We start from the raw sequence: 24,499 nt of genomic DNA on the forward strand, positions 1-24,499 counted from the left end.
AACAAGATGTATTGTAAGAGTCACTTTATTTTTCATTAATATTAAAGAAGTGAAGTTGCCTTTACATGCTTAAGCTGTTAATTTATCCATTGCATGGGTGGACCTTATCCTTATCAATCATCCAGACATTTGCCCCCCCTGAGAGATTTTGCAGGAGCCGCCACTGATGTGATCTAACCCAAAAAAAACTGTATTATGAATATTTTTGCCTTGTTTTGGTGGTAGAATGACGCCAACCAGCTAAATTATTTCATCTCTTATCTTACACTCATTCACCTAGGTAAGACTCGCCAAGTCCAGACTCCTTTTCGGGAAAGGGCCTGCCAAGTTTTCCAAATTTGCCAATGTCACTGGTTAAGCCACCATAACTCGTTTACGATTACGTCATGTTTATACCAAGCTCACTCAATGTAAATTGTACAGGCCATTTGCCAATTCACTGCTAGATGATAGACTCATCCAGTTCACCACGCTGGTCAGTATGGTCGGTGAAAGCTACGGGCATGCACATTGGAGCAAAGGGGCCGTCCATAGATGACGTCACGCGATTTTGACGATTTTTGACCCCCCCCCCTATCGTCACGACGTCACAAAAAGTCAGACCCCCCTCAAATATGACGTCACAAAAATAAAACATGTTTCAAATCGCTTTAAACTATTGTCCTTGTCGTGCGTATTTAAGGTGGCGCTGCACTCTGATGTTGTAGGAGAGAAACATTTATTAAAAAGTCTATTTAATTAAGTAGAACGTGTTGTCTATACAGTATTTATTTAAAGTTGCGCATTTTGATGTGACGTCACATTTCTCAAACCCTCCCCCCCTAGTCACGTATCGTCACAAATGTCTGACCCCCCACCCCCCCGAGGTGCCTGACGTCATTTACGGACGGCTCCAAAGAAAAAAACATGAAACGCGTGGATTTCACCCAATCAAAACCCTCCTCTGCTCCTCCCCCAAGCCAATCAGATTCGTCGCCGCGGCACAGGAGGGCGTGGCACGTGTTCCGTGTGGGCAAATCAGAGGCGGCGAATTTGTCGCGCGCAAAGCCGAGCGAACGGGCCAATCCGGCGAGGCGGCCTGCGCCCACGTGCGCGAACACGTGGGCGCAGGCCGCGTGGGGGGAGGGGTGTTGTTGTTGCGCGGCGCGTTGCTAACCCGCGCGGCTCAGCTACGGCGCTTCCCATTGGCTCGCAGCGCCGCGCGCGCGCGCGTTCTGTAAGGGCGCGCGTGATTGGTCGAGGGTGGTAAATTGCGCGGGAACGCGAGCAGCTGAGCGCTGTGGGGCGGAAGTTCTACGCCGGTACACGCGGCGCTGTGGCCGCCGCTTCGTCTTCTCGCTCGCGGTTTGGCCAAAGCCGTGAGTTGTTTGGTAGCGCGCCACTCGCGGTAGGGTTAATACAGAGGCCTGCCCGCCCGCCCGCCCGCCCGCCCACACACACCATGCTGTCACCCTTGAAGGCCAAGTGCAGGGTGAAGGCGCCCGAGCGGAGCAGAGGAAGCAGCAGCGGGTGCAGGGTTAGAGGCGAAGTAGCCAGGGTAGCTGACGGTGGTGGATTTTGCGTGGGCGATGGAAGAGGTCTGGGTGATACTCAGGCTAGTGATGGCGGTGGAGGTCCACGTGAAAATGCAAACGCCTGCTGCACTGGTAAAGACGGGAGCGTGGAAGGAGGAGCAGCAGCAGCATCAGGACGGGATGTGTCCGAGAGTGACTGTGAAGACGCAGGTGAAGGAGGCGAGGACTTCCCCGAGTTGGCGGTCCTTCCCGATAAACTTCGCCAGCGGCTGATGCCCTTCCAGAAGCAGGGCGTCAGGTTCGCGCTGGAGAAAGGCGGCAGGTGGGATACTGCCCAAGCTCTTTCAACGTTGAGGTCCATCCGGGGATCCATGCTGAGATTCGTGGAGATCCACACTGAAACAAAGAGGACACATTGAGATCCAAAGAGTTTCACACCGAGATCCATTGGGGCGCGTTGATATTATAAAGGGATACACAATGAGGTCCATGGACTTTCACGCGTTCGATGAGTGCCTTTCCACAGCATTGGTGACCTAGAGTAAAGGCTGCATGTGATAATGGTGGCGCAGTCATCGTGTAAACCCTAAACGGCGATTTGGATGCACAGTTTGGCACCCACCTGCATGGAAACAATGAGCCTCTTAGGTACAGAACAAGCAAGTGGATTTGTGATGTGCACCACTCTCCTTGCTCCGTTTTCCTCCCATCAGGACGTGCATCTTTGTCCGTTGAAAGGCTGAATTTCTAGACTCATACAGGAGGGGCCTGTCTTGAGATGATTGGTCAATGTCTCAAGTGTGCACATATACTGCACTTGAGACATTGACCATGCATCTCAAGACAGGCCCCTCCTGAATGTAAATCTAGAAACTAAGCCAAACAATGGATAAAGAGACGTACAGTCTGCGTGAGTTAATAAGCGATGCCTTTATTTGTATGCGTGTTGAATTAATGGAGTTTGAAACAGAAGCCACAGCTCGGCCCTTATCCACATAAACCATGAAGGAAGTGGCCATTGCGGGGTTTTTTCTGCATTGCTTGGCCATTCAGGATGTGCTTGAGGTGTGTGGGTAGCAGAATTGAGCAGAGGGCGACGGCTAATGCAGAGAGGATTGCTTCATGCCTGCTCAAACCTCCACATTATCACCAACTATCGGTAGTCGCATGGTCAATGGTAATTGGAAGTTGTCTCATTACCTACTGCATTTACCTGAGGTGTGGACTCGAGTCATGTGACTTGGACTCGAGTCAGACTCGAGTCATGAATTTGATGACTTCAGACTCGACTTGGACTTGCATAACAATGACTTTGTCCCACCTCTGAGGTGTGGACTCGAGTCATGTGACTTGGACTCGAGTCAGACTCGAGTCATGAATTTGATGACTTCAGACTCGACTTGGACTTGCATAACAATGACTTTGTCCCACCTCTGGCATTTACCTTTCCCAAAAGTACTGAATATTAAATTTTTGCCATTGGTTTTGTCCAGAGACAAAACATTTTGTTGGGAACTTGTTCCAGATAATTACCATATCAGATTACTTTACTTTCCTGAAAAATCCAGCCAATATTTACTCCTCAGAACTGGAATACGTTTAGTTGTGTGAAAATGCAAAATTGAAAGATATTGTTGCCCCACTTGGTAACCCGGGCTGCCTCGCCATCTCCACTTGAGATCCCGGTTTAATCAAGGGCTGCTGAAACTGGATGCCGCATAATTTTTGTCCATTATGAACCGACTGGCAGAATGTTGAGAACCCCACCTACATCAGTACTATGATGTGACCCGTAGAAGTAAGGGCATACAGCAAGTCGGCTGTTATACGGGTGCACCGATTTGTGTCATCTGCTCATGCTTGGTTGATTTTCTCAGGGTACTCCAGTTTCATCCCACATGTCAAACACTAATGTAATTTACTTAAGATCCCTTTACAGGGCCCTTATATAAAATTATTCTGATAATCAGTGAGGCTTTCCTGGGTATACAAATGACTTGTATTACCTTATGTCATAATGCTGCTCACGCGGTACTGTTTATATCACACCCTTATGACAGCAGTGTTATTACCTAAATGCACTTTCAGGTCACAGGGCTTTACTGGCAAGCTCAACCAGAAGGACATGCGACACAGTACTGTAGTTATACCCAACCGTAGAAAAACAGGACATTTTATCCTGGTATTAGATAGTACTAGTGGGGTATAATTTCAGATTTGTCTTTAGCATACTACCGTACCATATCGCACTGAAGCTGAGTGACGGGGAAATAAATACTTGATGTACTCAGTTTTTAAAAACCTGGAGATAAACACGCAGAAATTGATTGCCACGTGGGAGATGCCGCACCCCTGAATTCTAGTTAAACGTGGTGTTGTTTTCCACGTCAAATAAACCCCTTTGATTCTACATAAGGCTCTGTATCCGGTTTTAAAATATATCTGTTATACCAGTCAGGAGTTTATTTCAGAGAAGAAATTCTGCAGAATGACATGTACATTTCTAGCATCAATGTTTGTTTATTAATTCCTAAATGTGATGGGAATCAATGGGATGCCACTGCGTTGCAAGATGTAATTAGTTTTTTGTTGTGTTTTTTTTAAATCGAAGTGACAACACATTGGCGAGCAATGGGTAATCCTCGAAATGAATGTCTGCATGTTTGCACACTCTTGAGATGCATTGAAATGCCACAGTTATTACTCGCGTTGCCTTTACAACTCCATTCTGCTGAAAAAATAACTTGTATTAATTATGTGCATGATTACATGATATTAATTGTATGTGGCGGTTGCTACAATTCATGTTTACAAATATAAAAATATAGCTTCTCAATAGATAATTGACAAACTGTAGATATCTTCTAAAATCTGAGTTACGGTACTGAATAATGAAGGAAAAATAGATTTATATTTGTCCAATTGTCGGCCCGCCACATGCCACAGGCGGCTTGCGCACACGAGATCAAGCACTCAGGGGTGACGACACCAATACGTCCCCAATACGTCCCCACTCGGTGCATTCAGTGGCTTTTAGTGCTCGCATATACGCACCAGCTTATCATTTGCATGTCATCTACTCACACTTAATAGTTCTGGATAGCTTATAAAGATGTAAGTTCCTAAGGCAGTGGTTTAGTAAATTATAGTTGGAGTTTAATCATTCCATTCAAAATGCAGTCTGCTTGGGACACATTAATTCAGGGCATTGAAGGGTTGTCCCTTAGCCCAGCTAGCTAGCTGCCTAGCAGCATGTGGTAGTTGATAACTAAGTACTGTACCGTTCGACCATTTCCTCTCACCGAATCCGTCTGCTCTGTAATGTTCAGACAGCGAAGTTGCAAGGTTACTCGATTGTTGTAATGATAGTATTAATTAAAAGGGGCAGATGTGGTGAGTTGCATTTGGAAAGTTGATCAACCACCGTGTTTCAGCATATTAATTCCGTAATTGCGAATATGCAAGTGCTTTAGTAACAATAGGCAGTCACATTTCAGTTAATGCGAGTCGTGTCTTACTGAATGCACGTGTCTCAAACAGGCCAGTGCGTACAGATTTGTAAAAAAATGGGTTTCCTCAAATAAAAAAAGCAATTTATACCTATGAATATTCTAGCATGCAGCATGACAGTGAAGAACCTTCAGCAGCTAATAGAAATGTACCATCTGTCTTTTATCATACTGTATTCTGTTTTCCACATTTCCCCAGATTTAGTGTCAACTCATGTTAAAGAATATTTAATGTGTTTTTTACATGCATTGTTTCAATGTACCAAATTATTTCACGTGACATTTTCTGAATATTGATACCAGGAAAGCTCACAGGTTAAATTCAATCTTATTTTAAATTTAAAAGTAAATCCTTCCTACCCATCCCAAATCGTAATTGATATTCAATTGACACAAACAGAGCACGTTTGGGCGCTATTTACATGGTACTTTATCACTGGGTTTCCAATTACAAGTTTGAGAAATGACTCCACTTACATGATTACAAGCATCTTTTTTTTCAATCGCTTCAGCCCAAATGTTATTTTAAATACAATATATTTATTTAAAGTATTTTTATCAAGGTAGATTTTTTTGTAATCATTTTTCTGTCATACATTTTCCGAAACCATCATTATTACTATTAGAAAATAATATTATTGTTCGTAGGAGCGCATGCAACTGTCTATAATGCTTGCTTCTTATATAAATCAGCCGCAGTGTCAGAGATTAGAACATTTGTCAATATTAATTGCAGTGGCATGTGCGTTGTACGTGTGTGGCTGTTCACCATTTCTCTTACTTTTTGCCACGTGGCTTTGACAAATGCGCCTGCTGTTATTGTGCATATACACATGAGGGGCTTTTGTTGGCTCTTCAGTCGACTCACTACGATATCAAATTCTTGAATTACATTTCACAAAAAAGAGTGCTCTGTATCCACGGTTACTGGAAATGTATCCCTATGTGGGTTCATGTTTAGTACATATGATAGCACTGCACAGCTGTAAAAAATAATTAGACATCAGTGGTGATGAGGAATGCTTCAATTACAGTACCTGTGGAGTAAGATAAAAAGATATAGATTGTCACATCCTTTAATCTATAACGCACTTAAACTCCCAAGAGTATTATTTGCAGAGCAGTCATTAAGCACATCATGATGATTTGGACATTTACCAAGTGTATTGGCTACGAGTCCTATTACCTTTAAATTATTCACTTTAAATCTGGTGTCTGTAATTAGAGATCCATATGCATGCTTTGATGCCACCTTTGAGAGCCCCGTACGCAAGAGAATACACAATACATTAATTGTTATGCTTGCACGAACGGGTTGAATTTGCAATAATGTGATATGAAAGGAATAAATGCTCTTTTGATTGAATTAATCAAGAGACCTATTCCTTTGCCACAGCATTGAGTTCAGCTTGTTCCTCATCATTAAGCCCCTACACTCAGGGCTGCAGGGTGTTTCCATGTATAATTTAAAATTGAAATCTGATTTATTCATGAAACTTGTGTGAATTGGTGAATGGCATGCACGGGTGCCAATGCCAGTGGACACCCTTGGCGCACCACGGAAAGAGTTTTTCCTGTATAAAATGTAATCATATAAATATAAAAGTAAGGTACAGAATACGATCATGCGGCCAAATCCATCACGTCGTTGCTTAGTGCATCCCTGCGAGGGCCAGCTCTGGACATTGATGTATATACCCTGCTGGCAGCAATCTGGGGCACCGCGGCGCAGAGACAAAGTAGCCCAACGTGTGTGAGTTTGCAATTAACCTTAACGGGAGAGAACACGGCGAAAGTGGCGATTCATTTGTTGTGCGGCAAAACATGGGCCCAAGTGGCCGCTAGCAGCAATAAATCCATGTGAATGTCCTCATTAACATTAATTAGTTTTCTATATCAAGTATCATGTGTGGTTGCCTTTGAGAGAAAGGGCAACCCTTTGTACCGTTGTTGAAAATATTTAATCACATTCATCAATAACGATGCCTTAAACGAAAATTATATGAAAGGCAAAGTTTTGGACAGTGTCCTTTCTACATTACCTTTGCTGGCTTGCTCTTCGCACAATGGAGTTGATGATGTCATCATTCGTGTGCATTGGTGATTTTATAAAAAACTGATTTTGATATTTTTTCAAAGATCATCGATGCGTTATTGCTCATGTTCATGTTTCCCTTGTTCCAGATGCATGATTGCTGATGAGGTAAGGTGTGCATATTATTCATTCTTTAATATGTATAAACCTATTAAACAACTGCATCCTTTAGTAGCTTTATTCAACCATGTCGGGATTTGGGTTAAAAAATATAATCTTATTTTGCAATCGCACACATTACATTACATTAGTTCTAATTTGAGCAAATTTTTCATTTACTTTGCACAATGAAAATGCAAAAACCTCTCAAAAGCCCAAAATAGTCGCCCACATTTTAAATTACATCCCTCATGAATTGTTGGCGGCGAATTTGTAAGTGTGAAGCCAGTGTGAGTCTGCTGCTGTGTTTTTCCACGTGAGATGGGACTGGGGAAGACGATCCAGGCCATCGCGGTGGCCTACATCTACCGCGCCGAGTGGCCAATGCTTGTCGTTGTGCCATCATCCCTCAAGTACTTGTGGATTGAGGAGTTGGAGAAGTGGGTGCCCGAGCTGCTGCCTGGGGACATTCACCTGGTGGAGAACAAAACCGATATCCGGTACTGCCAGCAATACACCTGGCTTAAAGGTCCTTTTCTTTGTCAATTTGTAATTAATAATTGTGTGTCTCCTTCCATTGCCCGGTGTTGCCGAGAATTCAATGAGTTTCCCTCGAAGCTGGCCACACTCTCATGGGGCAGCTGGCTTTGCAAGAGCATTCAACCTTTGTTTAATTTGATGCACGACTGTGCTGTACTTTAAGTGAATGGCCAGAACACAGCACAGTTGGCAAAGCAGTAGGGTTCCCAATTGTGTGATTGTGCGGTAAAATGCCGGCCAGGGCCAACTCGGCCCTTGCCTCCCTTTGGGACATTTAATACTGTACACCACCTGGTGGAAACGCACCTCTCCGCAGGAGACCATCGGTGCTTCTCCCATGGATAGATTTGTTCCCGTCACAGTTTCCATCAGAAGTCAGCAGATGTGAGCACTGCTTGGCATTTGCTTTTTCTTTTAATTTTACAAGGTAAGGCCCACTGAGCTATATCGCTATTTTGAAGAAGCAACCTGGCCTCAAATGATAGGTCAACGAAGTGGCATATTTTTTGGACATTTATTAAGAGCAGCCAAATACTCTAAACGCATGTTTCTAAATGTGGAGGGATATACTGGACGACCCGGAGAAAAATCCACACGACTACAGGGAGACTTTCAAACTCCAAATATACAACAGGTGTTAGGGTCGGGAACTAACATACAACCTTCTGCATACCAGGCGAGGTAGTTAACATCTCGCCACCACGACGAATTTGGGGACACTGGCTTCTTGACATGCCTTTTGGTACAAAACAAAGAATGTGAAAACATGACTTAGAATGGCCGCAATGCAATTCTTTAAACCCTTTAACCCATTAAACAATGTGTAAAGAGAAGAATGCCATTTTGGGTTCTCCAGCAGATTAGGACAAGAGATTTGTTTTTCACTTTCCACTCAATGCTGACACAGGTACGAGAGAGGTAAGTTCTTCATTTGAGGTGTGTGAGCACTTTTGTCCCCTGACCTAGCTCAGTGGGATCCTAGAATGGCAGGAAATAAATAAAATGTAAAACAGGGGCTGATGGCAAGGCAACAACAGTGAGCAGCTGCCACGTTCAATTTGCCAAGCTGAATGTGAAACGTGGTCATGCGAAGGTAGAGTGAATGCATTTAGGTTTTGTGCCTGCAATGTTGTGCTCTATAAACCTTCATCAGAGACTAAACATGAAAGGTTCAATGTATTTTCGTCTTTAGCTCAATGGCTAGTGCCTTGGCTCTACCCAGCCTAAAATTTATATTAAATGCATGGCAAATTTTGGGTAAGTGCCCTTCTCCATAACTGGGCAGTATTAGTGACCGAGGCATGAGGATTTTTAGTTTTCCGATTATCCATCTCTTTCAACATCGGTTCTTGCTCATTATCCATTTCTGTCAACACAGATCCTGCTCATTATTTATGTGTGGTGAAGTACACCCGTGAGCCACTGTTTTGGAGGCGAGGGTTGGTCGATAGCATACGTTTGCGAAACACCCACCCTGGCTGGGATGCTAGGTGGCTGGGAGATGGGAGTACAGCCAATGGATTCGTGAATCCACCTGTGCACACCGTTGAGAATAATCCCTTACTATGCATTTAAATCTTCGGCTTTCCTCACATGTGCAAACAAATGAAGGAAAAATAATTAATAGGACTGCCTGCAAAAAAAGTCTTGACTCAGATAAGTTTTCCTGGATACATAAATTGCATTAATATTTGTGTTTATCTGAGTTTGTAACCGAGCCTTTTTAAGGTGCACACACATGTCCGTACAACCCTTTTGTCAAACCATTGTATGTATTTATATTTATGCATGTTGAACTTGTTTCTGTGTGTTGTGGAGCCTATTTGACCAACACGGGTTTGTGGGGGTTGGTAATTCGGGGCGCATAGACGTCCAGAGCATGGTACAGTGCTGTAAAATAGTTAGCTTTACCGCCCGCGACACACACATGTCCAAGTAACAAACTAAATTGTCTCGGCTGTCAAGTAGGACTTTGCAGGCTGCGGGTAATGGTTTTTATCGCGTGTGCACGCATGGTGTGGCCAACAGGGCGGTCACAGAGAGCCGAGTAACGGTCCTGGGCTACGGCCTGCTCACGGCTGATGCCGCGCTGCTGGTGGAGGCGCTGCAGCGGCGCCGCTTCCAGGTGGTGCTGGTTGACGAGTCGCACTACATGAAGACACGCACGGCCACCCGCAGCCGCCTGCTGCTGCCGCTCGTCCAGGGGGCGCGCCGAGCACTGCTGCTTACTGGAACGCCCGCCCTCGCGCGCCCCGAGGAGGTGCACCTAACTGACCACCCATCACCCCCCCCCCCTCACACGCATCCCCCCTAACTTTTTGAATTTATTTTATTTCCTTAGTGTGTAAAGTATAACTCTAAATTATATTTGTATCCCCATTTTTGTGCTTGTGGCACCATGACCAAATCACGTGGAATGTACCCGATCACGTCAGAATCTCGACAAGCTAAGCAGGTCGGAGCCTAGACAGTGCTTGGATGTGGAACTTTCATGTACAAATAGGTTTTTATAGACGTAGGGGCTACGTGGTGGACAGCAGAGGGCAGTGCAGCAAAACCCATTGCTCTCGTGTATTTCTATGCTCCCACGATTATATTCTTCTGCACCAACCCACACAGACGAGTGTGGTGAATTATGGTCAAATAAGCCCCACGACTGAAAGGCATGGGGAGGCCTTCATCCAGCAGTAGATTGGTAAAAGATCTGTCCATGTGTAGTGGGTTCCAGGAGACTTGAGACGTCTTTAGAGGCAACACGGTTTATTACAAACTACAACAGAACTCCCCTTAACGCCCACTATCTACGGAGGTACAGCCTCCGGGCTAACGTGCCCTCACACTCAGTAACCCTGGCTCTCAGACCTCCGGCTATCTGTGCCCTAGGGGAGGCTAACTGACCCGACCCACCCCAGGGTACGGGTTCTGACTACTGGCCCGAGCTCGGCCCGGCCCTTACAAGGACGTCGGGCCCGGGGTCCCAGGGTCCTAGCTAGGCTGGTCTTCTGTTCTTCGTCTTTGGAACACTGCCCCGAGCTGTCCCAGCGGTGCCCCTTTTATACACCTCTCGGGGGCTCTCCGCCCCCGGTACCGCCCCCTCTCTGGAACCTTCCAGGGGGCCATGGAAGAAGCCCCCAACCCCTCACCTGCGGTCTGGGGATGAGAACCCGGCGCCTCAACGGTCCGGCTCTCTCTGATCTTCCCCAGTTCAGGGTGGCACCCTCTATGGGCCTGTGCCCGCAACTGCAGATAAGTATATATACCGACGGTATAAGATGTGCATAATCGACGCTACACATGCAATGTCCTCATGGTCCCATGATGTAATACTTATCGAAGACTGATGTGGTGTTTTGATTTCACAGCTGTACATGCAGATTGATGCCTTGTACCCAAATCGGTTTGGCAAGTGGACCGAGTATGCCAAGCGCTACTGCGACGCACGCATGAGGTGAATACTCTTTGCTTACCTTGGCACACGCTAAAGTGGCAATTTTATTTTCATTACCCCTTTATGAAACTGTAATGCAATATTATTATGCCTTCACATAGAAGACATTGACACGTTCTTGTGCCATTGGCGAGCTGGTTTTGCACTGCGATGGGGCGAGCGGTGGGAGTTGTGTGCGATCTCGCTCGTGCGAGCACAAACGTGCGCTCTTGCCGTCCAGGTTTTTTGGCCGCGGTCAACGGCAGTGGGACTGCAAGGGGGCCTCCAACCTGCAGGAGCTGCATGGGCGGCTCAACGCATTCATGATCCGACGGCTCAAGGACGAGGTGCTTACGCAATTGCCCCCCAAGATCCGCCAGCGCATCCCCTTCGACCTCTCCAAGGAGGCCACCAGGGTGAGTGAAATGATCGTGTAGGTGTTCACAGTAGCGCTGTTTAGATCTTGGATTCATTTTCGTGTTATATCCTGTGTTGTTTGGCATGATGTTCGACGTTTTGCTCCACGTGCTGGAAGATTCTTCAGGAACTGAATTGCAAGGTTGCTCATTAGGTTCATTTTGCATAATATATTTAACCATGGTTTTTAACCACCTGTGCCATAGAGAAACCTTAACACCATTGAATTGTTATCTTTCAGAGTTTTACATTTGTATATATAAATTAATAGATTGCTGATAATTTGTAATAATAAATAGTCAAATTAGACCATTGCAATATAGCCAGTATCCTCTGGAGGCCATTGGGGGATATTGTAATTTTCTTTGTATGAATGACATTTCCCCAAGACCGACAATGTATGCGCGGCGTGTCACCGCAGGAGGTGAATGCGATGCTGGATGAGTGGGAGGCACTGCTGAAGCTTGTCAGAAGCAACAGCTGCCCTAGCAGCAGCGTAGTGCAGGTCATGAGCCTGATTACTCGTCTTTTCAAACAGACAGCTGTGGCCAAGGTGAGTGGGGAGCTTATGCAATGTCAGCCTTTGTTACAATAATACAGAATTAATAATGGTATTATTTATTTACCCTACTGAATCTCAAAACTTTTTTCATGAGGATACTAATTGAGATATTTGGCCAATTCCGTATTGATTATTTACATTGGTTTATTAATGAACTATATAAAACCCACATGCTAAACAAAAATCCTGACAAATAAATCGGCAACCTACTCACTATACTTGTTGTACAGCCGCCTCCAGGCCACCACATGTGTCTAGCGCTTGTGATGGTTACATGAGCTACCAACCCTGCCCCTGAAGCGCTGCGCCATGCACGTGCACCGCCACGCTTCGTTTTGCCACTGTGCATTAAGTGAGACAAACTGACCATTGCTGCCTGGTTTTCTGCCCTCTGCTATCTATTGAAGCATGTTGCAAAGATGCATCAGCTAGTAAAACGGCGGCCTGGAGCTTACACACTCACTATTGTGTTGAGTGTGCGCGTGTATATATTATTTGGGTCTTTCGGTAAAGTCACGTGGATAGGTTCAAAGAAAATAACAAAAAACTACGACGTTTCGATCGCAACACAAGCGGTCGTCATCAGGAAAAGGGGGTTGGCTTCTAAAGGCAAACTGTTTATAAAGGTTTAAAAATGGGCGTTACCCAAGTGTCAGCAGCAGAAATACTCTATAGACAAGATTGAGAACTTCTGGGAGGGAACGCCTTTTTACATAGGTGGGTCTTCAGCCATAAAAAAAATTTCGTATCAATTTCCCATTTACGCAAACGTTACGCACATTTTTTACCGCAAAGCGGAATCAAATGAGAAAGACAACAAGTAAGACAACAAAAAAACACAAACAAGAGAATTTGAATCTTTAATCTTGATTCAAGTTCAAACCTCGACTTTAATTGTGATCCTCAGTTATGGAAAATGGATTAATTGCAGACAATATGCTCAGTGTTATTTTCTTTGAACCTATCTACATGATTTTACCGAAAGATCCACAGAATATGAATTCCTGCAGTCACGAAAACTTTAAGTCAAGATTTTGTGCTTGTATATATTGTTTTCTTTAAGATGTCTTGGAGTAGTTTGTTTACCAAAGGTGCGGTGTTAATTCATATGAGCCAATCACCCGAAATGTGCTGAGCACAGTGGTAACACGATATGGTTTGGATGTATGTGCTACCACAACGAAATAAAACAGGTGTAGTAGGCTGCTGTGGAACCACATTCTGAACAAGGGTGCAGATCAGCACAATCAGTTGTTTACTTTGCTCGAACATCTATGCTCCCTTTCTTCAACAGATCAGTGTAGTGAAGTATGGTCAACTTACTCCCATTAGGCGCTTGGTGTGGGGAGGCCATCATCCAGCAGTTGAAGGGCTTTGTGTGTACATTTACTGTTCATGTAATGTATTATTGTTCTTATTGTTAATATCAGGCCGGAGCAGTCAAAGACTACATCAAGATGCTTCTGGAGAATGACTCCATGAAGTTCCTTGTGTTTGCACACCACCTGGTGATGCTGCAAGCCTGCACGGAGGCTGTGGTGGAGAGCAAGGTACTGCCTCCCTCTGCACCCACTTTATTGTGTCTGGTCAGGTGAGGGCTCTGGCCTGCTCAGTTTAGATGGCAGTACAGAATTAATCAATGCCATTACTGCGAGTTGCTGATCTGTTCATAGGCTTGTTCTAGTTCCTCCAAAGTTCTTCAACATGAATCAATTATCAGTAAAGTATTGGCCGATACCTTGAGTTCCACTTTGGAGAAGGTGCACTGTACTTTGTACTCAGCGACCTGAGTTCAATTCCCAGTGACTGCTCATATCATTGGCGAGGGATATTTGAACCTGTTATGGGCACCACCTTCAGCAGCCCGTACTGACCAGTGAGGTGAGGTATGGTCAAACAATCCACATTACCAACATGGCATCCTGCAGTGGATTGAGAAATGGCTGTAAATTGTTATTACTTTTGAATATTGTTTCTGCAATTCAACATTGGTTGTACTATATATGGCTTTTTTCTTGTCATCGGAATGAGGAATATGTGCTTCTGATTCAGGACTGGAAATGTAAATTAGCACCTCCCAGTCCTCGTTTGTACAATTGGTTACAAACATTCTCACATGTAAACTTCTTTAAACAGTCTTCTGATCCACCTGCGCCTCATCTGCGTGAATAAAGGATTACGTTTACTGTGCACAGTGAAATTCCTCGCCTCCGCTCGTGCCGCGTCACACCACAGTGTGTGTTGCAGGTGCGCTACATTCGCATCGACGGGAGCGTACCAGCGGCTGAGAGGAGTCGACTCGTCCACCAGTTTCAAAACGACGCCAGCATCCGCGTCGCTGTGCTCAGCATTAAGGCCGCTGGGCAGGTATTGGAGTGCGTACGGGCATCCCCCTTAATCCCATCGCGTGGGCCGACCTCACGGCTCGGCTCGCTCATGTTTTTTTTCACTGAGCACATTTTCTGCAATTAATAAATTTTTCATAACTGAGGATCACAATTAAAGTCGAGGTTTGAACTTGAATCAAGATTAAAGATTCAAATTCTCTTGTTTGTGTTTTTTGTTGTTGTCTTGCTTGTTGTCTTTCTCATTTGATTCAGTTTTGCGGTAAAAAATGTGCGTAACCTTTGCGTAAATGGGAAATAATTGATACGAATTTTTTTTAATGGCTGAAGACCCACCTATATAAAAAGGCGTTCCCTCCCTGAAGTTCTCAATCTTGTCTATAGAGTATTTCTCTCTGGTTTCTTTTTTCTCATTTTTCTCCTTTACACGCATGGCATTCTTGAGATCTGTTGTTTAAGGATGCCTTATACATCTAAATTATTATGATTAAAATTAAGAGCAGAGCATAACCGGTGAATCTGTTGTGTACCTGGTGCTCACCTCCAGGGCCTGACGTTCACGGCGGCCACGCACGTGGTATTTGCCGAGCTCTACTGGGACCCAGGCCACATGAAGCAAGCAGAGGATCGTGCCCACCGCATCGGCCAGTGCAGCTCCGTGCACATCCACTACCTCATCGCCAAGGGCACGCTAGACTCTCTTCTTTGGGCCATGATCAACCGCAAGGTGCCTAGTCTCGCCCGGGGTGGGAGGGTTTTGCCTTGTGGTTGGAAGCGCGCGTGCGGTTGTCACTCAACCTGGGTGAGTTGGGTTACGTTTGTAATGAGTTAGTTATAAGTGGGGCAGTTCGAAATGTGATTTGAAATATCATTATTATGGACGGACGCTGTGCCGTTGCCCAATGTAGGTGTGTACGCAGTTCGGAGAATTGAAAACTCATTTCTTTAGGGCTGCTCTTCGTGTTTAGTTAGAATAGTACGGTGAGCTACGTACGGTGCAAAATAAGTTCAACATACATGCATATGTAATAATTCTATGCTTTATTTAAAGAGTACAATTTTGTAGTGAAGTGAACAGCGGTTGTCCTTGGGAGAGACTTGCCCCCACCATTGGATGTGGAATTTCCACCACTGGCTCATGGCTGTGAATGGTAGATAAGCAATGCCTCAATGCTCTTTTGAGTAGGAAATCACTTTAATACACTGCACAATAATCCCAGTTTCCTAGTCATACGGTGGGGAGGTAATCGGCGACGTTAATATCTTCATGTCGAGGTTGGTGAGCCAGTGGATGGCTTCAGGAGGAGCCTGACGAAAACTTGAAACGCTGCCAGAGAATTATTTAAGCGGACAGTAGCGTTACTGTGTGGTCTGTTGTCTCAGTCTGCTGCCTAAATGAATTTCAGGTTCAATGTCGCCAATATCGGTGCTGAGACGGGTGCTGCCGTTCTTATCATTGAGGTCTTAATAGATGTTTCCTGGTAAGCACTGGCTATGAGGTTTCATTCGGCTTAACGTAGGATGCTCGTGTGCAGATATTTGTCACCAGTAGCACCCTAAATGGCCGATTGGAGCAGTTGGGGGTGCAGGAGGCGGACACGGACAAGTGCGATTTCCTGAGCCATGCCATGGCCTGGGTGCCCAGTGACACCATTCCTGAGGAAGAGGCCTTTTTCTTTACACAGGTAACAGTGGTGCTCCGCAGAGGTTCGCCTGTGTTAAACATTGCTAGTCACCCTGCAGAGCTTTTGATTGTTTGACCTATATTGTGCATGCAAAGGGACCACAAGTTTGTGTTTCATAGAGAATAAGGTCAGCGGTGTGACCTTAGTAAATTTTGTTCTGCATCCTAAATGTCACTGCAGGGAGCCAACAGTTATGAAAGGTGCGTTGAGACCTTGGAGAGAAAAGTGATGCCTAAGAAAATAATAATGATAAAAATGTGTGTGTGGACAGCGAGAGAAAGACAAGCAGCCTGACATCAGAGGGTTCTTTAAGAAACCAACTGCACCCAGAGTGAAGGCAAACTCAGATGGGGGTTGTGATGATGAAAGGGAAAACGGCAGCGTGGATACGGCATGGGATGCGCGTTCTGCCCCGAGTGAGGAAGGTGTCGACGAGCCTGCAGATGGTGATGGTGCTTCTCTGGACGGATTGAGACTCTTATCGAGTGGGAAGAGGGGGGTTCCTGAAGGAGAGGAGTTTAAGCCGCAGAGCAAGAAATTCCGCCTTCCTATTGCGACATCTCCCAACACTGAACTGCAAAAGTCCAGAACCCCACCATCCCCAGCATCTCCAGCATCCCCAGCCATGACCTCCCCAATGGTATCGCAAGCCTCCCCCCATGCGGGGCAGCAAACTCGTTTGGTTGCTAAGTCTGGTTCTGCGAGCGCTTTGCGCAGGAAAAGCACTACACGACGGAGGAAAGATCCGGCCACCCAGTGCAGGCCTAAGGGGCCGCAGCGAGGGCGTGTGCTGTTGCCATGCGACGGTCGCGAGGACACGCTGGCGGCGTGGGATTGCAGCATGTGCACGTACAGCAACAACGGCCTCATGCTTTACTGCGAGATGTGCAACGCAGTCCGGCCCAGCGGTAAGGCTCCCCGTGGCAGCCACCCAATGGTAGATTCGTTTTCATTGTATGTCATTCACAACAAGACAGATGGTCAAACACAGTAAAAAAAGAATCCATTTATTCACAGTGCATTCTTATGTTGAAAGAGAAAGGTAGGTTTATGGTATTGTTTTGTAGTCATATTTCAGGGCTTCAGCCCAAAAGTTTTGTACAACAGGATCAGGCAATGTTATATAGACATGTAAGCGATTCATTCATGGAACGTACCTTTTGTAACAGAAATTATTTGAATGCTATTGTTGTTCATTCTAATTTCATAGTTTCATCTTAACCTTGTTTTGCACTTTGTACAATTGTTGCTGTAGAAAGAAAAACTGATGGCGCACCTGGAGAGATCACCGCTGGAAGAAAAACAGACGGCACAGAGCAGGCCCCGAGGGGCACGCGCAATCATGCAGCGCCATCCCCCGGAAAGTCTGCGGACTCTGAGCCACAGGCATGTTCGCAGGCATGGGGAGAGTGCATAACCGTATCGGAGAGTGACGATGATGAAGATCCCGTTACCCGTCATCGACTCGTTATGGAAGACGAGGTCAGACAGACGTTGGACCCTGTCAAGCCCGAGACGGACAGTCATAGCTGCCTGCCGCCGACAGTGGTGGGAGAAGCGAGCAGCTGTGCTGAGGATGGGCTGAATGGCCAAGGAAGCAAAGCAGGAGTCTCTGTCGCTGCTGGGGATGATGCAACCCAGCCAGAACCCACAAGCATGGAAGTTGAGAAAGGTGTGTTTATGAGTAATGCTTTTGCACCACTACAGTTAATATTAGCAAATGCACCTTAACTACATCCTCATTGCATTGAGCATTTTTTTTTTCTAATATTTGTTTGCCATGTTATAACAGTGTTTATTCTATACCAGCAATTGTAAACAGGGGGCTTTTGCATTAATCCATTGGGGGATTTAGTTGTTGTAGTAACACTGAGTGGACCAGTGACGCAGGTGTTCATGCACTGCACTGAGCAGTGCATGAGCCGACAGTGAAGTATGGTCACATTCAACTCCCATGACTGATACTGCATGACAAAGCCTTTATCCGTTAGTAGATTGACAAAAGCTGTAAATTATTGTTCAATCTTTCAACACGAGTCATTTACACGGACAATGATTTCAAGTTGTGTCGCTGTGGAGTGGCTAATAAACGTTTCTTTGTCTCCTTCACTTCCCTCCACCAGGTGCTGCGGACAGAGAGGATTCGTGCCAGGTGGACGTGCCTGCATTTGACAGCTTCATGTTCTGTGCCAGCAGGAATACGGACCGTGTGTTCCTCTTTACCACGGTGGGGCCCGGGGCTGAACAGCTGGCGCTTTTTACCACAAACACCCCTTTATTTTTACAGTCCTTGATTTACATTGGGACGAGAAGGCTTTGTTGTTCCTGCTTTACAGTGCTAATATACTCACAAAAGAGATATTTAAACGGGTGGTGGGCTGCAGTTATTTTTTGTTTTCTACCGGCAGGATGGGCAACCCCTCCATTGTAACTTCATCCCTCTGGACATTAAGCTGGAGAACTGGGATGAGCTGCCAGACATCCTGCAGCACAAACGCAACCTGGTTCTGGTACGCCTGGGAAATGATATATTTTTTTACTTTAGCCATCTTTTATTTGGGCCTGTTAATTGGGCCCCTGCCAAAACTGGTCCTCTTGTTTGCTCCACGCTGTGACTGTTTCTCAAATGTACTGGTGACGGCCTGGCAGGTGCAACGGTTTGTGCGCGAGTGGGACGCCCTCCCGCCCATGAAGCAGCGCATCCTGCGCAAGAGTGGCCAGATGTTCCGCAGCCCCGCTCTGGCTGTGGAGGAGATCTCCGTGGGCCAAAGGAAGCAGCACTGCACCAAACGGTGATGACCAAACACACAGCAGAGTTGCCATCATTTGTTCTGAGCCGTAGGTGGAAATTCACCTTTACTATGACAGAGACGAGTCTGTCCATGGAATAGCTGTTGTTGACCTCCCGCCAAGTGGTGCAGTCTCATCGGGTGGTGGGCTTTTTACTGACTCCAGAGGAAAGATGGGCTGCATCATCTTTGGCTTATTTTAAAATTTGCGAGCTCATAATTGCTGCTCTGACAACTGACCTACATTCCAGTCTTGATGAGCAGCATTTCCAAAATAGTGTTTGCTATGTCTAAACTAATTATACATGGACTCAAGTGCCAGTGTTTTTACACGAGATTTGTACTTTGTTAAACATTTTGACAGCATAATTTCACGTCGGTCCTATGAGATGCTCGCCGCTGCCAATAGTCTTTCCGCCGAGGAGACGGCGGCGTCGTCATTGTGTGTCGAATTGTTCTGCTGGCATGGGTCTCACCTGGGCCGTGCTGGCCCTGCGCTAGGTTCCTGAGCAAGACGGATGTGGCGGAGCGAGCGCTGAGCACAGCCAAGCAGGAGGGCGGCAGCGTGCGGCTCGTGACCAAGCCCGGGGTCAAGCCATTGGATGGGAAGCACGACCCTGAGCCCACGCACGGCACAGAGAAGTGTGTGGCCCCACGCCACCTTTGGCATTGCTGGACTTGCAATGTTGAAAGGTGGTGGTGGTGCACTTGGGCAAATTCATAGGCGTTACCTTGAATCGGAATCAGAATATTGGAGGAATCCGATGAGCTATAAAGCTCTTTTTCGCAGATGTCCAGTCGGGGCAGCAAAGAACATTCCAACAACAAACAGTACAAAAACATGATAGGAGTGCAAAATACAAGAAAGGTAAACAAATCACCTAAACACAAACAAATAAGACTAAACCATCCCCATCCTACCAGACAAAGCCCACTGATGTATTAACTTATTTTTTTTAAACGACCTGGCTGCAAATGATAGCTCAACAAAGTGGCTTATCATTTGGACATTTATCGTAGCAAAATAATCGAAATAGTCTAAACGCATGTTTTGAAATGTGGAGGGAAAAACCGGAGGACCCGGAGAAAAAATCCACGCGGCCACGGGGAGAACATGTAAACTCCCTCCAAATATATGACTGTGACGGTCAAAGGTAAGATAACTCTGGCCTGCACCCCCTCCCCGTGATGACTGCCGTAGGATCATCCTCTCCCCTCCCGCTTTGCTCGTCAAGTTCATCTCAGAATGTTCCCTCCGCGTGTCTGCAGTGACGGCACTCGGGTTGCTTTTTGAGATGAAAAATCTCAACACAGTCAATAACACTGCCTACGAAAAGGAACAAATATCAGGCAACATTTTTTCACCGCACACGGAGAAAGAAGGGCCATTGCCCTAACATCTGCAATTATATATTTCCTTTTAAGGTAGTGTTAGTGAAGAATGTGAGTTTTTTTTTATGAACTGCGCTTGTGCACCGTTGCCAACGCATCATCAATAAATAATTATTTATTTAGATGAGCATATTACTTTTTGGGAACATAATGACATAGGTGCACAGAGTCATGCAATTTCTAACTAACCAGAAAATGCTGTATGGCGATTTGCTCAGATTAGTTGGATCAACCCAACAAAGCTCTTCGCGAAAGCAATGAAGTCGGCTTAGGGCACATATCAGCATGCTGTTGCTACTATGCCCTCGGTGATACACAACAGGGCGAATGCTGAGAAGAAAGTGCCTCAGTCAGCGGCGTCCACCATCCCCGACGCTCCTGGCGTTGACGAGGTGCCCAGCGTGGGGTTCCTGCAGGCTGTGGATGGCTCTGGGCGGCCGCTGTGCCTGGGCTGTTCCAAGCCGACCCAGCAGGCCTCTACCGCAGCAGGCGCTGCTGCGGGATCGAGCCCCGGCACCTCGGCTGCTCTCACCGGCGCCGCCGACTGGGCCACGCGCTTCTGCTCGCGCGCCTGCCAGGTGTGCGACGTCAGCAGGGGATGAAGGCGGTTTTAGCATGGAAGTAATAATAATTACTCATCCAATACTTGTTTTTACAGGATCTTACGTGAAATTATTGGCATGCACGGTCATTTTCATATCGAGTCTTATTTTTGGAACGAGAACTTGCAAACTATAAACATGAAATTAGTCTTAAAATAAATAAATGTATTTACTTATACATAGACTTTGTAAAGAATATAAGAATATATTCTGCATGGGCTCTCCCCTGGTTAATTGCAGGGAGTTAATTACTTGATCAGAAGGGGACTGTTTAATCAAATACGATGTAGATGATGATTCATGGTGAATGCCTCACTGCCCCATCGTTACCACATTAGCACAATTTCTGCCTCGCATTTGTTGGCCGCCACCCCTCCCCCCACCTCGCCGCTCCTGATGCATCTACCTCCGTTTTCCTGGGCAGGAGGATTTCAACCTACGCTCCTACAACAGCTGTGTGCGCGGAGCGGTGCGCGACGCGGAGTGCGGAGTGTGCCGGGCGTGCGGGCTCGACGCGCAGGAGCTCTTCTCGCGCGTCCGCGGTGCCCCGCGCCCCCAACGCAAGGCCCTGCTGGAGGCCACCGTCATGGCCGCACTCTCCGTGGAGCAGGTGGCGCCCACGCACACATGGACGCCCCCCTCACACCTCTCCCCCTGCCTCCGCCTCAACTCGGCATTTGTTTGTAATGCCGCTCGGTCATCACCGCGATGTAATGTACGCAATTTGCACAGAGGCTTCATAATGGCCATTACAGAATGCTTAACCGACACTGCTGATAATCCTGGGTTGCAATCTGGGTTTCAGCCAGCAGTCATTAAACCAGTGTCTCAAGTTTAATGAATGTGTAGTGGTGATAACTACTCGCTGTTCGCAAGCTGTGAGAGAGCAGTTGGTAAACAAGGTTTTCCCGCTCAATCAAACAGTTAGGGTCAAATGGGGTGAGGTAGGATCCAAACGCCAGATTGGGAAGAACCAATCGGAGGGGTCCAAGAGTTGGCCGGGGATTGGTTAATCCGGCCACGAACAGGTATAAAAGCTGGAGCGCTGAGAGCTCTTGCTTAGTTCTGCTACACGAAGACCCAAGTCGGCTGAAGACAGCTAGGACCCTGGACCAAGCCTTCCAGCCCTTGTCAGGGCTGGGGCTCAGTGTCACCAGTGGTCAGGGGAGATAGGTCCTGGATAGGACCCTGGCTCCCAGCCTTCCCGCCCTTGTGAGGGCGAAGGTCTCGAGCGACCAGAGGTCAGGGACCCGCCGGGCCAGCGGCGGGTCAGTGTGCCTCCCCTAGGTCCCAGCCGGAGGACGCTAGGCTAGCGGGGGAGATAGCCGGCAAGTCCGGAGTCTGTAGCTCCTCAGGATAGCGGGTACGGGAACCGTATACCCCTTGTGTTAGGTGTAGTAAGTATTGGTGAATAAAAGCGTGTGGCCTCTAAGAAGTCTCCGTCTCCTTCAAGAACATTACAAATGTATGGTCTCAGCTTTGTTTTGTATGCCGAGGTTTAATAGCAAAATTTTTACTTTATTGAAGGCTTTTTAAAATCTTGCTTGAAATGCCATATGAGGAGATCACTCTTTGCACAGGGTATTTAAATCCGGTAATAGGTGAGAGACTGACTGAAGTGCTTTCACACCATGAGAATTTCAGACAAATCGGTTCCCGTCACAAAACGCCATCAGAATTGGCGTTTAAAAAAATATCATTGGCGATAAAATCTATTTCTGTACAGTACATAACTTTACGTATTGAACACCACCTTGGCGAATGTACTAATATAAAGTGATTTTTTTTTTTAATTCCTGATTGTGTTGTGACGTGCTCGTACACTTGCCCCCCCCCCCCCCTCGTGCAACTCGCAACAGCTGAATGAGATGATCCGGGAGCCCAGGGCCGGCCAATTCTGGCAGGCTGACCACATCCAGCCCGTGTGGAACGGCGGTGGGCAGTGCCACCTGGACAACCTGCAGACACTGTGCACCGTGTGCCACGAGAAGGTGTGGTGTCGCCAACAACCCCTGCCACGCCACAGCCTCCGCTTTACAATTGGCGCACATGTTTGTATCCATGTTTAGATTCATAACTTTGTGGGTTGAGTGATTGCGCTCTGGGTTTTTGCACGACCATATGAACCTGGCGACTTAAAATTAGTTGGGTATTGTTTTTTTCTCTGGCAGCACCAACCATGACGCGTATGGTAATTTCGCATGTCAAGCAGCATTGCCTTGTCCATGCAGAAGTCTGATTACTTTTCTGCCCACTGCTCTGTGGGTGACTTTGCTCCATCGTTTAGGTATTCTGACTCGCAGAACAATCGGTAACATTGCGCGTGAATTGTCTCTGCTGTCGCAGAAAACCAACAAGCAGGAGGTGGAGAGAAAGCAGATGGTGAAACGGGCGAAAGCTGCGCAATACGGGGCCGACATCACGCTCTTCTTCCAGAAAAAGTGACCGCAAGCCGGGATCTCGGACTAAAGGGGAATCTCGATTGCAAAGATCGGCATTCCTGCTCGCGCGGTGGTGACTGTGCTACAAGCCAGCGACCGCCATTGCAGCGCACGCGAGGACCGGCTGGTGGAGTCCATGTCACGGGAATGATATTTTTTCCGTTTAACAGTTGTAACATGCAGATATTGCTGCGTCTGATTCTAATAACATAAAGAATGTCCTTTATCTAGCACAGCAAACCACCGTGCCCGAAGAGTCGTTGCCAGGAGGCTAATGGTTATATTTTTTATAGTTATTGAGTATTTTAGCATGTAGGAAGGGAGCTGAAGTACCTGGAGAAAATTCCCATGGAACGTTAGATAACTCAAATATCTGTAGAGGAAACAGATGTGTACTGTATTTTTCTTATGGTTAGGGTATAAGATATTGCACCGTTACAATACATTCTGGACTTTGTTCATTTACAGTTGTATTTCAAAGTGTTTCATTATTATTGTGGGGCCCTGTACTTACCTGCATGGCCGCACACGCAGCTGAATATTGCTGCCTCCAGCAATAGGTGGCCACAGTGAGTTGTATGGAACCATTGTCAATTATTTTGCGTTACATTGCTTCATTGTGTACTCTGCAAACATACACTGGAGGCTGTTTTCTAGTCAAAATATGAATTCGGGTCTTGTCGAACCAATTAAGAAAATAGTATTTTTTTTACAAATGGAGAACATGTGCACAAATGGACAAATTCTATATCAATATTATATGCGCATTAGCTGTACCCATGTGTGTGTTTTGTAACATTTTTTTTAGATTACGTTTTCTGTAAATTTTGTTCTAAAGTTTTCTTGTCTCTGCAATTCGCATTTTTCATCCCTTGTCCTAACAATGTTTAAAAATGTTTTGGCCGACCACTGTTACTCTCCCTACTTGGTATAAAGTGTCCATAAAATTTCAGGTTATGGTCAAATATAACTTTCTGTCTTATGCAATACATTCATTTACGGCGTTTCAAATACTGTATTATAAACTGTGGCTTATAGTAAATCAAGTATGATTCACACATCCTTATATGCAGATAACTTCA

The 24,499-nt window shown here is 46.1% G+C and overlaps 1 protein-coding gene across 2 annotated transcripts; it reads left to right on the top strand.

The window, feature by feature from the left end:
- Nucleotides 1–1,263: 1,263 nt before the first annotated feature.
- ZRANB3 (zinc finger RANBP2-type containing 3) lies at nt 1,264–24,387 on the top strand. Of its 2 annotated transcripts, none has more exons than XM_061555521.1 (21): nt 1,264–1,836; nt 7,208–7,226; nt 7,539–7,717; nt 9,786–10,017; nt 11,120–11,205; nt 11,426–11,600; nt 12,023–12,154; nt 13,594–13,713; nt 14,411–14,530; nt 15,056–15,310; nt 16,044–16,193; nt 16,465–17,101; nt 17,449–17,865; nt 18,317–18,420; nt 18,602–18,703; nt 18,843–18,985; nt 19,484–19,624; nt 20,697–20,952; nt 21,401–21,586; nt 22,836–22,967; nt 23,323–24,387. In XM_061555521.1, exons 1-21 carry the CDS (start codon nt 1,442–1,444, stop codon nt 23,419–23,421), a joined length of 4,080 nt encoding a protein of 1,359 aa, XP_061411505.1. In that variant the 5' UTR covers nt 1,264–1,441; the 3' UTR covers nt 23,422–24,387. The 2 variants fall into 2 exon arrangements, with proteins under 2 accessions (XP_061411505.1, XP_061411506.1); XM_061555522.1 differs by having other exon boundaries at nt 15,056–15,235.
- Nucleotides 24,388–24,499: the final 112 nt, after the last annotated feature.

The sequence above is a fragment of the Lethenteron reissneri genome, chromosome 21, assembly GCF_015708825.2.
Source record: "Lethenteron reissneri isolate LAM-NWPU_2019-01 chromosome 21, ASM1570882v1, whole genome shotgun sequence".
Classification (NCBI taxonomy): Eukaryota; Metazoa; Chordata; class Hyperoartia; order Petromyzontiformes; family Petromyzontidae; genus Lethenteron; species Lethenteron reissneri.